The sequence below is a fragment of the Cetorhinus maximus genome, chromosome 15, assembly GCF_964194155.1.
Source record: "Cetorhinus maximus chromosome 15, sCetMax3.hap1.1, whole genome shotgun sequence".
Classification (NCBI taxonomy): Eukaryota; Metazoa; Chordata; class Chondrichthyes; order Lamniformes; family Cetorhinidae; genus Cetorhinus; species Cetorhinus maximus.
Window position 1 is genome coordinate 37,874,886 of NC_135893.1, and position 17,408 is coordinate 37,892,293.

At 40.7% G+C, this 17,408-nt stretch overlaps 1 protein-coding gene across 1 annotated transcript in view; it reads left to right on the forward strand.

The window, feature by feature from the left end:
- Window positions 1-17,408, forward strand: part of hspg2 (heparan sulfate proteoglycan 2) — a 524,258-nt gene that overhangs the window by 257,785 nt on the left and 249,065 nt on the right. Inside the window, exons 22-29 of the mRNA XM_078558280.1 lie at window positions 1,312-1,452; window positions 2,410-2,592; window positions 3,387-3,566; window positions 5,425-5,543; window positions 7,156-7,267; window positions 7,601-7,711; window positions 10,142-10,269; window positions 14,946-15,032. Of these exons, the coding sequence (XP_078414406.1) occupies window positions 1,312-1,452; window positions 2,410-2,592; window positions 3,387-3,566; window positions 5,425-5,543; window positions 7,156-7,267; window positions 7,601-7,711; window positions 10,142-10,269; window positions 14,946-15,032 (1,061 nt within the window). The remainder of the gene's footprint in view (window positions 1-1,311; window positions 1,453-2,409; window positions 2,593-3,386; window positions 3,567-5,424; window positions 5,544-7,155; window positions 7,268-7,600; window positions 7,712-10,141; window positions 10,270-14,945; window positions 15,033-17,408) is intronic.

Genomic DNA, 17,408 nt, shown 5'->3' on the forward strand with positions numbered 1-17,408 from the left:
CTCTGCGTGTGTGAATTCCTCTGTCACCATTCCTCCCTCTGTGCACTATCCTCCTTCCCTCCTCCCCCTCCTTTTACTGCCATGTTTAGAGATCAGTGACTAATGAACTCTATATATTTTGGTCGCTTCACAGCTGGAAATTTACCAGCTCCTGATGTTAAACCTGCCCATTCCATCTAACCATGTCCTTTTAATAACTAATAACATTGCAAACGGTAATAACCCCAACATTGCCCCTTCCACCAGTCGACCAGTGTACTCGATATAATCAACTTCAAGCCTGCTCTCTCTTTATTGGCTCCAGAGCTCTGTCATGGATTATTTTTCTCTCTTTTCTATTGAATTTGTTGATTTGCTTGAATTGTATGAAATAACTATTCTGATTATGTCCAGACCAAAATCTCAGATGGATGATCGTAGGTTCCTACAGCAGAAAGGAGGCCTTTTGGCCCATCATGCCTCTGCTGGTTCTTTAGCTGAGTTTTCCAATTATTCCCACTCTCTTGATCCTTCTCCATAGCAATTTTTTTCTTTTTAAGTATGTATTCAATTTTCTTTGTAAAGTTACTAATCAATCTGTTTCTACCACCCCCTCAAAAAGCACATTCCAGATCACGCCAACTGTTTATGTGAAAAAAAAAGCTTCTCCTCATCTTGTCAATTATCTTAAATCTGTGCGCTTTGGTTACCGACCCTTCTTGTGGAAACATTTTCCCTTTATTTACTCTATTAAAACCCTTCATAATTTTAAGCAATAGTTTTGAGAATTTCTCCTTAGCCTTCTCTATTCTAAGGACAACAATCCCAGTCTCTACGCCCTCTTTACTGCGATGACCGTGTTAATTATTCATAGATTTTAGAATACGTGATAACACCCTGATTTTGGAATCTGTCGTGGCATTGGATTTCCCAAACCCACCCCGGCAATACCTCTAGGTATGGGTTAGATAAAAAAAAATTGCAGAATATTCAAGATTATGTATAGGGTTGAAGATCTTTAAAATAAGCAGGCAACATTCAAATGGTTGGGAGAATGAAATAAAATGAAAACCAGTACTTTTCATAATTTTTTTCTTTGACGTTTGATGTGGCATTTAAAAATGTTAGAGGAAAGAGTCTTACAGTTGGGAATTTTCTTTTAAAATCCTATTGTAACAAGAAGAATGTGGTTATCATTAACGTCTTTTATTTTGTTCTGTGTTTTTGAATCTCAGTACCCTTGGTATGTCAGAGGGTTCTAATCAGGCCCTGCTGTGTCCAGGCTTTCACACAGCCTATTATACAGCTCTCACTATGTTGGCTGTTTTACAGGCCAATGTTGTTGGAAGACTATGTGATGAATGCTCGTCGGGGTCCTTCAATTTGGATGACTCCAATGTGGATGGTTGTCTGAAATGTTTCTGCATGGGGATCAGCAAACAGTGTGCCAGCTCATCTTGGCACCGAGACCAGGTTAGTATGCAAGCAGCAATGCGTTTGGGCATCTTGTGGGGAAGCATCTGTAAGGGTACCTTTCCATGGAGTGGTTGATTTTTAGATTTTTTAACACGATCTCAATTTACTGGTTTCATTTTTCAACTTGGCAGAGAATAGGTGCAGAGGATCTACGGAGAGAAAAACTGGATATCCCTTCATCATGCTAAACATCCTCTGCTCAGGGGCTGTAACCTCATTTTGTTACTGGAAGTCAGGTTAAATGAGCAATTTTTGTACCAAGACTCTTCCAATGTTGGAATTTGTGCATGCTCTGTGTTCCATTTGGGAGATTAAAGCTCGGATTTGGCACAACTTTCACCTTTGCAGAACTTCACCTGTTTCATGGATTTTGTTGGCATTTCAAGTATTGAGAGTTTGCAATAAAGTTTCAACTCTTCAGCAATTCTTCGACATTTGGGGTGATTTATAACCTTGAATGTTTTTGTTGGCCAATTCTTCAATGACAACCTGGAGCTGGCTGGATTTGGAAGATATTATAGAAAATGCTCCTGTTAAGGGAATGTGATGCTGGATTTGAGAACCAATTCAGTGGGATAGTGTTACTGTTTCATTTCACTGTGCACAGAGTTGTATAATAAACAAAGGAAGGATTTTGTTTAAAAGTGTGTTCTTTAGGACTGGCACAATATGGATGTAAGCTTTATATCATAGTAACACAGTAATAACCATCTATTTCAACATGTCAATATTGTAATATTAGGTAGTTTTAAATATGATGTGGAAGTTACTGCAATGGATATTAAGTTGGCTGAAATCTTAAAAATGGCTGTTGTGGGGGAGGACATGGACTATTATTACTATACTGATTTATTAGTGTTTGAGTTGAACTAGTTAGAAATGAATTTGACTGTTAGATTTGCTGACAGTTCCTCATTGTTCCACAATCTAATTGTGCTGCTTGTTCTTTGCAAGGTCCGAGCTCTTTATGATGAGCAGGAAAGGAATCTTTACATGTTGACAAATATGGCGCACACGCAGAGAGTCACTGAAGGAGTTCAAATGAATGCCTTGAATGAGCTGGTTTTTGCGAACTTTGATACCATCCCTCGTGACATCTATTACTGGGTGCTGCCTAATCGGTTTAAAGGCGATAAGGTAAATGGAGATCCGCCTGATTTGGGTTGACATTTCAAATGGATGCCACGGCATTATAGAGGCAAAACAAAAGTTGTGATTCCCCTCAGTTTGTGAATTGTTGCATCGAGGCCTGAGTGGCCTCAATACTTATTTCCACCTCTTTGTTTCTGTGTTATTTTATTTGGAACAGTCAAAGATGTAAGAGTGCTTACTGGTCACCAGTCATTTTTTAGATGCTGTTCAATTTCCTGCTGCTTGGTTCTGTCACTCTCAAACTGCATTTGGCACTTCCTGTTTATGCTCACTCTATCAACCCGAGCTCTTTGCTGATACCTCCTTTCAGAAAGATTGAAGTGCATGTTCCAGAACAAAACTTTACACAAACCAGGGGAGTGGGGGGTGATGAGAGAACACATGCATCGACTCAGGATCATGTAAAGTGACAAATTGTGTAGGGCAAAAGCCTGGTTTTGCTAACATTTGACCAGTGAACTTGTATAGAGACATTATACTGTGGGCAAAGAATGAGGAGCACTGTCTCCTGCAAGAGGTCATTTAATAGTTTCCTTATGAAATTAGTCTTCTGTTGCATGAGGATAATTATGCAAGTGTCTAAGTGCTTAATTTAATTACCTAATCATAGGGAAAGAATAATGTTTGTTCTGTCTCAGTTCTGTTGGCACATTTGGTTGCCAAAGATGCTGTTTACACCAATTCCGTTCGATGCATGACCTAATGCATGGCTATATTAGCATGCTGTCAACAAGTTACATGCCTTGTTGTTACATGCCTCCCCCTATTCATTTTTATAGGTTACTTCTTATGGAGGTGAATTACATTACACTATCCAGCACAGTGTCTCCCCTGTCTCCTCACCAATCACTGGGATGCCTGATGTTATTCTACAAGGCAACAACATCTTCTTGGAGCACTACACGGCAAAGAAGCCGCAACCTGGCATTCCCTCAACTTTCTCTGTTCCTTTTAAAGAAGTAGGTTGTCATTGTATTTTTTTAACCTATTGCATATATATTTGAGATGTACAGTGAATGCTTAAGTGGAGAAGAGAGTCCTTTGCTGATTAGATTGTGAGATCGTCCACCCACAAGTGGGGTTTAGAAGACCTTAGTGTTCAGTTAAGAGGCACCATAATATGTGTATGTAATGTTCTGTTGAGCTGAGGATGGATTGGATTATTCAAGGATGAGATCATCAGCATTGAGGTGACCTTCAGTTGCACAACTATTTACAATATCTGCGTATGCTATTCAGTGACATTAGGGGACCTATTAATGATACACTTGGCATCCAATGAGATGAGGTAAGAGGTCTACACTGCACATGGCTGAATACAGGGCAGTGTGGGCAGCAAGTGATGGAATACAGCTGAGATCATCGTGGCATAATGCAGTTGGTGCACTTGACAGACCACTGAAAGTGTTCAACAGCCACTGCAGTTGGGAGCAGGGGAGGTTAATGCACAGGCCAATAGGGTTCATGCTTGGGATCAGGGTGGGGGGTTAATGTACAGGCCAGTGGTGTTTATGCTGGGATCGGGGCGGGGTGTGGGATTCATGCCCATGGCGTTGGCAATTACGTTTAACTTAAGCATGGTATATTATGATTTGCTTCATTCTGAGTTCAATGTGTAAATATTATATTAACTCACGCGTTTGTGTTGTAATGGATTGGGGAATGTGGAGGGAGGTTACACAAAGGGACCCCTAATAGCCTTGATGTCCAGGATCCTATGAATCCTTATTCCATTTTGGAGTGGGTACTGCAAGGGAGGGTTGCAGGAAATTCTTGCATCCCCCCCACCCCCCAAACCTGGCCCAGTAGGATCAATTAATTGACCTAACACGAGATTGTTGGCCTCAAAAGACCAGTTTTACCGGAATTCAGGGACTCTGTCCTGCTTTTTTACCGCTCCCCACATCCAGAGCCCTTTTGCCTTGCATGTCTTAACATGTAGAGAGCAGTGTGCAGCTTCTATCCACTCCCTTGTGTCATGCACACGGGACCTTCCCTTTGATACAGTGCAGCTGTCTTCCTTACATCAAAATGTGGGGCAATTCGGTGAAATGGAGGTAAGTTGAGTGTAGCCCCGTTTTTCTGTGTAACGGAGAGCCATTTCTGTTGCATCTTTTTGATGTAATAACTAAATTGTGCAAATGAATTTTGCGCAGGATGTGCTTGACATCATTCGTATTGAAAAGCGGAAGCAGTATTCACACAGCCAACTCCTTCACCTAGTTCATATATTGTATGTTGTTCTAGCTCCCTCCTGATACCTAAGTAACTTCTTGGGACTTACTTTCATTAGTAATGCCTGGAATTGCTCTTCAGATTTCTGATTACCAGCTCTCTTCAAGTCCAGTCTAACTAAAGACTCACGATTATGATGCAGCTGCCAAATTGGGTTGTGGTGAGATTGACATCTTGCTGCCCATCATTTTGCAACAGCTGTGATGGGTTTGTTTAGTTTACTTAGTCTCACTACCAGACAGATAACCTCTCAATAGTCAAACAGAAAAGAGAACAGTTAATTTCTTTGTGTGCTCTTGCTACCAATGTGGCTTCTCATTGTCAAATGTAGAACTGCACCAGCCTCCCCACCGCAGAACAAATTGTCAACCTTGTTAGAATTGCATGGGTTGGAAGAATGAGAGGGAAGCATGCAAACTCTTGGAGGGAATACTGATGCTGATGAAGATCCCCATTAGTGTGGTGTAGTTACATTCTTTGATATCAGCAATTCTGTTGTTGGATTTGTGAACTAAGAAAGATCATTCTTCCTATTGGTGCCTCTTCTCAATGATTCACAAGCGACCTTGTTTTCTTTTTTAGTCGGCATGGCGACGGGCAGATGGCCAGCCCTCCACCAGAGAACATCTCCTGATGGCTCTGGCCAATATTAATGTTTTCATGATTCGAGCAAGTTACACAGAAGGGACGACTGAAAGCAGGTTAAGTATCAACAGATCCGTGGATAAATATTTTATAATAACTTGAAGCAAAAGTTGTGTGTGGAAAACTCTAGTATCTTTTGCACGTTATCTTCTGGCAGCGCTGCGCACTTGGTTCCATTTGGCTTGGTATCCAAAACAAAAGAAAAAGCCAGCCTCTGCTGTGTCATTGTGGCAATTGAGAGTTGAGTCAGCAGTTGATGCCAGCTCATTAGGATTGATTTGGGATGTTGGGCCTCCTCAAAATATAGCAGAAGCATCAAGGAAACTTTGAAATTTATAGAAAATGGTTTGCAAATTGTATAGCTGACATATAGAAGAACAAGAGGTTTGGTGGGGTGGGGCCAGGGGGTGAGGGTGGGGAAACAGAGTTTTTTCTTAAAATGAATTCTTAAACAGTGGCATTGCGAATTTTTCTTGCATTTGATCAGTTTTTCTGTTTCTGCCTTTTTCTAAAATTGATCCCTTCCCAGACCAAGACCCAAGTGAATAGGCCTCATGTTAGACCACAAGGATTGTCCTAGCCCCAGTACCTCACCATACTGTTAAAGAGGCATGACCTCTTTGGATGATGCATAGTTCTTTTGATGTGGAGCTTGTATTACACTCAAAACAAAAGGCGTTCAGATTTTTTTGAGAAGTGGTTTAGCTAAATGTATATTGCATTGTGTTATGACGCAGCAGTTGGTAAAGGCTTAGTTGTTTAAATCCCAGAGGGAAGCTTGAACAACTGTCATAACCTAGATTTTCAATTGGTATGTTTGAGATGCAGCTCTGAATTCAGGAATAAAACCACCAAACCTCAAGAGGTTTTTAATATAAAACTAAATTAAACACTTATTAATTTAGCAACTAATTAAACATATGCACATGTCTACAAATTACTACCATAATAACTTTTAAACAAATCCCGAAATGAATCACTCCCGGGTAAACCTTCACCAAGGCAACAATAACCCATAGATTTTAAACAGTCACCAGGCAAAGCACATTTGACCTTACGAATTCAAAATGAGGTTCCTTGCAATTTGTTCCCTTTGCAGACAGTTGTAGGCTTACAGGCTGGTTAGATCTTAAATGCCTCTGCCTGACACACAAACTCCTTTCTGTTTATACCTAGCTTCCCCTTTGAATGTAATTTTTCCATTGTATTACTAGGTTTTTATAATTTTACCTTTCCTAATAATAATCCTCTTTTGAATGGTTTATTTAAAAATGCAAATTGTCCTTTACCTTCTACTCCTTATGTTTACCTAATTAACATCTCAAAATACTATACACCAAAGCGCCGAGACTAGCTGGCTTTAATCCAATTAAGCCACGCACATACACACACACACAGACACACACATTAGATACAGACCCAACTACAATTCCAATTTAAAAATAATTTCTGATTACATTATATATGTTAATATCTCTTCATGACAGCTGCCTGTTAGTTTTCAGATGATTACATGTCCTCAATGTTAGAGAACAATTTTCTCTCAAGACTGGGGACACATTTGGATAGAAATTCTGTCTGTATGTAACGGTGAACCAGGGACAAGAAGCCCGACCATTTTCAGGAGTCCTGCAATGTTTGGGGACTAATGCGGCTGTTCATTTTCAGAATATCCCAAATCCATATGGATGTAGCAGTCCCACATTCCACTGGACAGGAAAAGGCTGTTGAGGTGGAGGAATGTATTTGCCCAGAAGGTTACAAGGGATCATCTTGTCAGGTAAAAAGAAAAGAAAAGCTTTCATTAATTCAGCACCTTTCATGATCTCTGGATATCAGCAAGTGCTCCATGGTCAAACTGGAAAAATTTTCATCTTGACTAAAAACCAGGAGATCAAAATTCCGAATCTATTAGCATGTCACAATCGGACATTTATAGCTAACTAGTTCCCATTCGCAGCAATTTGAAAACACAATGTTTAATTTAGTTGATGTTGTTGAATTTTTCACCAAATACAAAGAAGTGGTTGCGATAGCTTTACGTGATTTAAAAAAAAATAGATTCACATTGTTTATTTTTGAAACAAACCCATGTGGAATTCCTTTTGTGTAGGAATGTGCTTTTGGCTATACACGCACAGCGAGTGGATTGTACCTGGGAATGTGTGAGCGCTGTGAATGTAACGGACACTCCGACTGTGATGCAGACACCGGGGAATGTCTGGTATGGATAAAACCATGAAATGCTTCTTCGGTTCCAAATACGAATTGATACGTTATATAGCATTTTCCAATGTTGATAGGGACTTCAAGAAATTTTTTTTTTCTCTGACTAGCCCCATTTCTACAATTGTATCCTTTTCATGGTTGGACTTTTAATTCTTCCATCTCTTTGCTCTCACTCTGCTTCATATAATTTTCATGGCACGGTCTGTATATGCTCTTGGTAAAATAAACTTGTCAACTCAGCAGTTTAGAAACACTTCTCCAGTTGGTGCAGTCAGTGTGTTGGAGATTTGTCATTGTGTGACAGAATGAGAGTTCACAGTGTCTCACCCACACCTGCAACCTGCACTTGGCGAGTTTCTGTCTTCACTTTGGATCAGTTAGTGAATCACATTGTAAATTCAGTAAACTTCATTCAATTTTACCAAATCCACAGTTTTGATCATAATTCAAAACTCCACTCAGAGTGACAGCAACACATGCCAGCCTACAGCAGGATCATCCAAGACAAAGCGACCTGCTTGATTGGCACCCCATCCACTACCTTCAACATTCACTCTTTCCACCACTGTGGTAGCAGTGTGTACAAGATGAACTGCAGCAACTCGCCAAGGCTCTTTCGACAGCACCTTCTGGAAGGACAAGGGGAGCACATGCAAGGGAACATAACTGGCTACAAGTCTCCCTTTAAGCGACACAACTATATTGCCATTCCTTCACTGGCGCTGGGTCAAAATCCTGAAACTCCCTCCCTAACAGCACTGTGGGTGTACCTACACCACATGGACTGCAGCAGTTCAAGAAGGCAGCTCACCACCACCTTCTCGAGGGCAGTTAGGGATGGGCAATAAATGCTGGCCCAGACAGTGACACCCACATCCTGTGTTTGCTGCAGAGGAAGACAGTGGGCTGAGAAGGTGCACAATTCAGTGGCCTCTGTTTTCTCTGGACCCTTTTCTCAGTCAGCTGAGCTTATAATTTCTGCTCGCTTATTCTAATGCCCCTCCAAACAGTCAGCATCCAGAGCTCATGGCCAATCAGTTGGGGTTTTTTTTTGACAGTCCAGTATTCGAAGTCACATTTACTATTGCATTCTTTAAAAAAAAGGATTGAAAGTCTCACATTTCCACAGTACAACTTGAAGTTATTCCCTGGATTAGCAGCCCAGTAAGAGTAACGAGTTATGTAAGTGTCATCAGTAGCCATTTTGAGCCAGGGAAAACCCTGCCATACTACTATCCCAGGGTCCCACACCATCAACATCTTAGGGTCACCAGGGTTGAATTGGACCAGTTTTATTAATGCCTTATCTACAAGAGCAGGACAGAAATTGGGTTCTCTTGTGATAAGTGGCTCACCTGATCCCACAAACTCTCCCCACCGTCTACAAGGCTCAAGTGAGGTGTTAGAAAATTTACTGGCCTATGTTTTTTCTGGACCCTCTTCTTTACCAGCTGAGCTTATCATTTCTGCTTGCCTGGATGGGTGCGGCTGCCACAGCACTCAAGAAGCTAAGCATCATCAGGGGAAAACAGTTCACTCGATTAGTGCTTGTACCATTGGACTTGGCATCCAGCAAACTGGGACCAATAGTTTGTACAATCTACAGGTTCTCCACTACAGCAACTCGCCCAGATTACTTCAGGATTAATCCCCCTCCCCTCCAACCTCTACCACCAAAAGGAATCATAGCAGAAATAGTGGGGGACTTCATCAGCATTAAGTTCACACCCTGGGATGGAGGTCAAAGTTCCTTGGAGGTGCCATAGAGATGCTCTGTGTCAATGGGTGTCCTTTATTTTGGATATAATTGGCCTAGAAAGGAGGAAGACCCTACTCAAGGCAATAACACTGATGATTATTTTTAGTAAAATGCCAAATTGCTGTCATGTCTGTAAGTATATTATAAAATAGGAGAGTATGTGAATTAAAAAGTACTCCCTTAGACTTCCCTTCTCTTTCGGTACTGTTATTTTATGGAGACTCCACTGTTGATCAGTGTCAATGAAGCAGTTTTGAGGAATGAGTAAGTATTACAATTAATAATGACATAATTTAGCCATATTAAGTTTTCACTTTTGGCCTGCTTTCATATAACATGTTATTACACCTTTAAATCTGCTATTGATCAACATTATATTTCAACATTAAAGAAATATAACATCCTATTTTAAATAGGTTTCAAATACAGTTGCTCTCTTGATACAAGGCTATTTTCCCTCGTCTCTCACAAATGGCTTTATATCAAGAGAGTGTGCATTTGCAACTCTCCTTTTGTGAAATCTGTGCTAATTTGTTGTTCAATGTTGTGCAGACTGTCTGAATTATCACAGATTTTTATCTTTTTTTGGTCTTTTATCAGATTGTGATCTTACCCGATGTTGGCGGCTGTGATTTGAAGTTTCTTTTTCTTGTAATGTCACTACAGAGGTGCCAACACAATACCGAGGGCCTCAGATGTGAACGGTGTGGGTCAGGTTTCTACGGGGACGCCAGACATGGAACACCAAATGACTGTACTCCTTGTCCTTGTCCAGGAGCCACTCCCTCAAATCAGTGAGTTTCCTTTTTAAAAAAAAAACTTTGCTGCTATGTATTTATAATATAAAAAAAGTGCCATGAATAAAGAACACTTCCGTAGATTTTCCTTTCCCTTCAGCACTGTTGTTTAATGGAAAGTCTGCTGTTGATCAATGTCAATGAAGCAACTTCAAAGAATGAATATGTAGCATAATAATGTAATATTCAATCTCCATATGCAATGACGAACTATGCAAATTGGGGAAACTGCCTAAAAATCTGTGTCTCCTTAGAGATTGGAACCTTACAATGACCGCATGAGCATGTGGTATACCCCTCGCTCTAAGACAAAATAAGGCCCTATTCTGATGTTGTAGCTCAATCCTTTACTCTCCCATTGCTGGTAACTGTCCCCTTTCTTCACACCACGTTCCTCAGTATAGCATACAGTATAGCCCTTTCTTCCAGAAGGTGGTGTGATTTGTATTACGTTGAAGATGATCATTAGTTCGAAATGTTCTGCTTTTTCACCCCCGAAGAAATGGCAGCTTTTTTAGTTTTTCATCAGGTTGCATCAAACTCCATTGACTTGTCAGTTAGGGGGCGCAAGGTCAGGAGACTCCGCCTGAATGAGACGTAGACGGAGTGAGTGGTGAATCAGCAATTCACGTGGGAATTTGGTGCACTGGGGAAAGAGATCCTTTAAGTAAGGTTTATTGCAACTTGTAAAATGTGTTAAGTATTAGTCGGATTTATCAGTACCGGTAAGGTTTATGAATAGTTTTAAGGTTTATTTAGTTCGGCCAAATAAAATTAATATAAGTAAACTATAGTAAAATAAAGTTGACGTAAGTGAAGTAAAGTTAAGACATGGCAGGGCAGCTCAGTCACTTGGAATGTGTGTCTTGTAGTACATGAGAAGTCGTGGACGCTACCGGTGACCTAGACAACCACATGTGCAGGAAGTGTCACCAGCTGCAGAAACTTGAGCTCCGGGTTTCAGAGCTCGAGCAGCAGCTGGAGTCACTATGGTGTACCTGTGAGGTTGAGAGCTACGTGGATAACACATTCAGGGAGGTGGTCACACAGCAGGCTAGGAGCATGGAGGCAGAAAGGGAATGGGTGACTGCCAGGCAGTCCAAGAGAACCAGGCAGGTGGTACCGGCGTTCACTGAGGTCCTGCTGGCTAATCAGTTTTCTGTTTTGGATACTGGTGAGGGCGTTGGTTCTTTAGAGGAGTGCAGTCAGAGCCAGTTTGTGGCACCACAGGCGGCACAGCCATACAGGAGTGGAGGAAGAAAGCGGAGAGAGTAGTAGTGATAGGGGATTTTTTAGTTAGAGTTCTGGGTGGGTGGGACATGTACAAGATGGACAGGCTGCACCTTAGCAGGACTGGGGCTAACATCCTTCCAGGGAGATTCATTAGTGCTGTATGGGGAGGGTTTAAACTAGATTAGCAGGGGGATGAAAACCTGAGAGGGTGCTCAGATTGGAGGGAAGCAAAACTGGTGGAAGTAGAAAGCAAAGATAGAAGGCAGACGAAGCATAGGCAAGCATTGATTAGGATCCAAATAGAGAATAATGTTAAAAAAGCATAATTTAAAGCACTCTTGTGAATGCTACGTTTATTCAGATAAATGGTTGACGATTTGAATGCACAAATTGAGGTAAATGGGTATGACTTAATGCCCATTATGGAGACGTGGCTACAGGGTGACCAAACTTGGGAACTGAATATCCAAGGATATTCAGCATTTAGGAGAGATAGGCAAAAAGGAAAAGGAGATGGAGTAGCAAACTTAATAAGGGGCAAGATCAATACATTAGTAAGTGAGGATCTTAGATCGAAGGATCAAAATGTGGAATCAGTTTAAGTGGGGTTAAGGGGCAGTAAACACTGGTGGGAGTTGTTTGTAGGGCCACCTAACTGTCGTGGTAACGTTGGGCATGGTATAAATCAGGAAATTAGAGATTTAACATGAGTAATACAGTAATAATGGGCAACTTCAATTTGCACAGACTGAGTTAACCAAATCAGTAATGCTCTGGAGGAAGAATTCCTGGATTGTGAACAAGATGGGTTTCTGGAGCAGTTCATTGAGGAGTCAACTAGGGATTGGGCTATTTTGGATTTAGTGTTGTGCAATGAGAAAGGGCTAATTAATAACCTTGCTGTAAAGGAGCCTTTGGGAAATAGTGACCATAATATGATAGAATTTTGCATTAGGTTTGAACGCGATATAGTTCATTCTGAAACTAGGATCTTAAACCTGAATAAAAATTATGAAGGCATGACGGGCAAGTTGGCTATGGTGGATTGGCAAAATACACTAAAATATTTGACAGTAGACAAGCTGTTTTTAAAGAAAGACAGGTAATTTTTAAAGAAATACTACATGGTCTGCAACCGACATACATTTCTCTAAGGCACAGACATACAAAGGGAAAGGTAAATCAACTGTGGTTAACAAAATAAGTTAAAAATTGCATTAGACCAAAGGAAGTAAGGAAGTGGCTTATAAGGATGCCAGAAAAGGTGGTAAACCTGAGGATTGTCAGTGATTTAGAACCCAGGAAAGAAGGAACAAGAAACTGATTAAGAATGGGTAAAGAGAATATAAAGGCAGACAGTAAAAACTTTAGGTGTGCGAAAAGGAAAAGATTAGCTAGGACAAATGTGAGCCCATTACGGATGGGACAGGGGAATTTATAGTGGAGATTAGGGAAATAGTGGAAAAACTAACGGTTACTTTGCATCTTCACGGAAGAAGATACAGAAAATCTCCCAGAAGTACTTGGCAACCAAGGGACTTGTGAAACTGAGGAACTAAAAGAAATTAGTGTTAATAAAGAGATGGTACTTGAAAAGTTAACTGGATTGAAGGTTGATAAATCCCCAGGACCAGGTGAGCTTCATTTCAGAGTGTTGAAGGAGGTGGCTAGAGAGATAGTGGATGCATTGGTGGTTATCTTTCAAAATTCTATTGATTTTGGAAATGTTCCTGCAGGCTGGAAAGTAGCAAATGTAACCCCATTATTTAAAAAGAGACGGAGAATGGAGAACTGTAGACCTGTTAGTTTGACGTCAGCAGTGGGGAAAATGTTAGAATCTATTATAAAGGATGTGATAACTGGACATTTAGAAAAGAATGGTAAAATTGGGCAGTCAATGTGGATTAATGAAAGGGAAATCATGTTTGACAAACTTGTTTGAGTTTTTTTTTAGGATATTACTGATAGCATTGATAAAGGAGAACTAGTGGATGTGGTGCATTTGGATTTTCAGAAGGCTTTTGATAAGGTCCCACACAGGAGATTAGTAAATAAAATTAGAGTGCATGGGATTGGAGGAAATATGAGTATGGATTGAGAATTGGTTAACAGGCAGAAAGCAGAAGGTAGGAATAAATGGATAATTCTCGGGATGGCAGGCTGTTACTGGTGGGGTACCGCAGGGATCGGTGCTAGGTCCACAGCTATTCACAATTTATATCAATGATTTGGATGTGGGGACCAAGTGTAATTTTCCAAATTTGCTGATGACACCAAACTGGGTGGGAATGTAAGTTGTGAGGAGGATACAAGGAGGCTTCAGGAGGACTTGGACAGGCTAAGTGAATGGGCTGGAACATGGCAGATGGGATATACTGTGAATAAATGTGAAGTTATTCACTTTTCCCAGTCTTGTGTGCTGGTTTGGCCAATTTTGGGCGAATTGCACAGCACAATCCAGTGGAAACTCTACTCCACCATCTTCAAAGAGTAGGAAAGAAGTGACATACATTGTCTCATTGAAGAATTGAAGATGACAATGATTCCACTATTCTGCTGCAAGCAACTGTGAGCATGGTGACTCGAGAATCACCTGTAAACGAATAGACATGATTGGATGGAGAAGAAACAACGGGAGAGAAGAGAGAATTGTGGGGAACTCCTGTGTTGTTAAAAGATGATGAGTCATTGATTCCATCAGAAATAAGAAGGCTAGAGAGGAAACTAGATAGCTTTGCACATTTAATGGGCGAGCATTCAAAATAACGTTTTTTAGAAATGCACCTTCTGAAAGGCTTTGGAGCTGTCCAAGGCAATGGCAGATGAGTAACCTGTGTTCCAGAGCAGTGTTTATCAGCTAGGGATTCAGGTAGCGGGTAATTTAAGATTTAATAGGAGTTTGTACAAATTTATACCTGACCATTCAATATTGCAGCCATAAGCTCAGGCCAAAGAGCCTTTTGAAGATTCACAAGACAATCCGTACTTTGTGCTTTGGTAGGGCTCTGATTTTGTCATTGCACACATTGCTCAGGTATGTGTATGTTACAGTCATTGCTTCCCCTGTTTCTGAGCTGAGTTCCAAGCCTCTGTGAGTGGACTCACTTGCGCAACAGTGTAGTAGTTTGAGAGTAACTATCTAACCCACTCATCAAGCCACTGATCAGAAATTCTAGCCAGAATGCTACAAAAGGCAGGGAATTTTTCACATTGATTGTAACAAACCTCCAGCAAGGTGGGCAAGTTGGGTCAAACATGCGTAAAAGAAAAACAAAAAAAATAAATAATTTTTCAAAATTAAAACTTTCCAAATGCTTTTCACTTGTATCCGGGCCGCTAAGCATCTCATTTGTCTAGCTGATGTGAAAATTTTACTCCAAAACCTTGAAAACCTTAGTGATTAGCTCAAACCTTTTTTAATGGTTTCGTTTTCCACTCAGGTTCTCCCCGACTTGTTTCCTGGACGCAGACGGACAGCCAACTTGTGATCATTGCTCTAGCGGTTACGAAGGCAGAAACTGTGAAAGGTATAGTTTGCCAAGACCCTTTTATGTCTTGGTTTATCATGACTATTTTTACTGTACATTGCTATTTCCTAAGTGGGTATTCCAGGTAATTAGCCCAAGGGCCCACTTATTTAATATAGAATGTGGAGCTGCTTCCAATGTGGTGTCATTTCCAAGAACCAGCATCTCATTCAGATGCACTGACCCCTTCACCGGCCTGTATGCACCAAGTTCTGTATCTCGTTTGCATTCATGTTGTTCACTACGTGCCACAAGTAAAGTACCCAGAACTCGACCAACATATTCAAATTCAGTTACCATCCAGGAAAATTGTGTTTAGTCCTAACTATTATCGAGCTCCGGTGAAAGGGTTCAATTTAACCGAACCCGTATAACGTGAATCCCCGACTTAACAGCAGGTTCTTTGTACTTTGACCAGTAATTCTCTGACTAAAAGAAGCTCGCTGTTGCTCATTGAATCAGGGATTCCGTTTAAAAAGCGAAGATCTGTTTTAAGATTTTCAATTGAAATCTGCTTTCTTTGGTACAAATATCAGCTTCAAAATGATAATATGTCTTCTCAAAGAGTTGTTGAAGTATTGATTCAGCATACTCCATATCAGGCCTGACTTGCAGCCCAGCCCAGTTAGAGAAGGGATGGAGATCCCTTTTATCTGATGTCGTAGAGCCCCAATGAGAATGAGATTGGCTCATCTCAACCATGGTGGGTATGGGCATTTTAAAGTTGAGATGACAATAAAGCCTCTTTGTGCAGTGTCACTGCTTCCACTGTTAACTCCCTACAAAGAAAGCAGTATAACGTTGAAAATCCTCCTAAGGCAGCACTTCATTCTTTATCAGGAATATGACATCACGCTACCTCTGTTGAAAGCAGACAACTCTCATATAGCTTCTCCCAAACTCTATACAGTAGTTTGAGCATGCAGGAGTATAACTTGTAGAAGCTTAATGTATGAAAAAACCCAGCCTCGTCAACTGTGAGTGAAATGAGCAGGAAGATACTATGTGATTTTCTAGAGACAATAAACCAGTCATACAAGATGTATTTTAAATATCAGTAGAAAGTTACCTGTGCTGTTCAGATGGCACTGCTCTTGGATTATTTCTGTAAGTACCATTGAGCTGAAGCATATCACTGATTGTTAATGGGGTGTAGTACATTGAAAGTAATTTATTTCAGGACTGTATATTCATAGAGACAAATAGGATCTTCTGCATGCTATATGTTGAGAGTCTGGAGAGAAGCCAAGGATTAAATAGTAAACATTACTGGACTGAACATTCAATAACTACCTCACTCCCTGAGGCAGAAGCTGGAAGGGCAGAATGGCTGGCTGTTGAGATGACTTTAATGGCTTTAAGTATGTTCCCTACATTTATCAATCACCACCATTCCATATGTTTTGGGTTCATTGTCAAATTTGTAAAATTTCTTAGAAGGAGAGGGGAATTCCTTCTGGCCTTAATGGAAGCTAGGCATCTGATCTAAAGCAGATTACTGGCCAGCCTCTGTCAATACGGCTGATAGCGAGAGCTTCTTTTTGAACAACAGACCAAGAGACTGGACTTTCAGCTTCTGTAAAAAGGAGTTAACGAGATATGTTGACCCTTACTTACTGTGGGAAAGCCAAAGAGCTTTGCATGAATCAGTTGGAGTTGGTGCTTTGTGTTGTGGGAGTTTGTGTATAGTTGCAGACTGGTGATCTTCAGGTGCTTCTGGGTGGCTTAGACTCTCTCATGTGTCTGTACTGAAGGCTTACTGTAGTAATGGTGATTGCTGTGCATTTTTGTCCGTTATGGTCCTTTCATATTGCAAACTTTGATTCATGGAAAGCAAAATATATAACTGCTACTTGGTTTGGCACTATTTAAAAGAGTTGAGTTTTTATTCTTCATGCTTGGTGCAAATTAGATGTAATTGCAATCAACAAATCTATTAACGGTTGTGGGTTGTTGAGATTGACTTCCCTTGGAGGCCTCAATGTCTGACTATTGGTGGATGGTACCATAAAATGAAGCTATAATATTAACTGATGGTCTCACACCCAGAGAATTGGGCATAACTGCTGAATGTCTGATGACATTGTCTTTGTGGTTGGATGTATCCACAATTCCAAATAGTCTGCTCCAATCCCACAATCCCCACCAATCCCACCGTCTGCTCCAATCCCACAATTCAGTTAGTATACACAGGTTTCTGTAAGTTGTATTGTTAATTTTTTCTGCCATCTTTGTTTAACCTCGCTCTGTATGTTACCTCCCCCACTGAAATTCAGTGACACACACTATACAAATTGCCATTGCATAGCCTGGCACCAGGCGCATCTCATAACCCCATTAAATAGCTACTTTGAGAGATTGGAAGAGCTCCAGTTA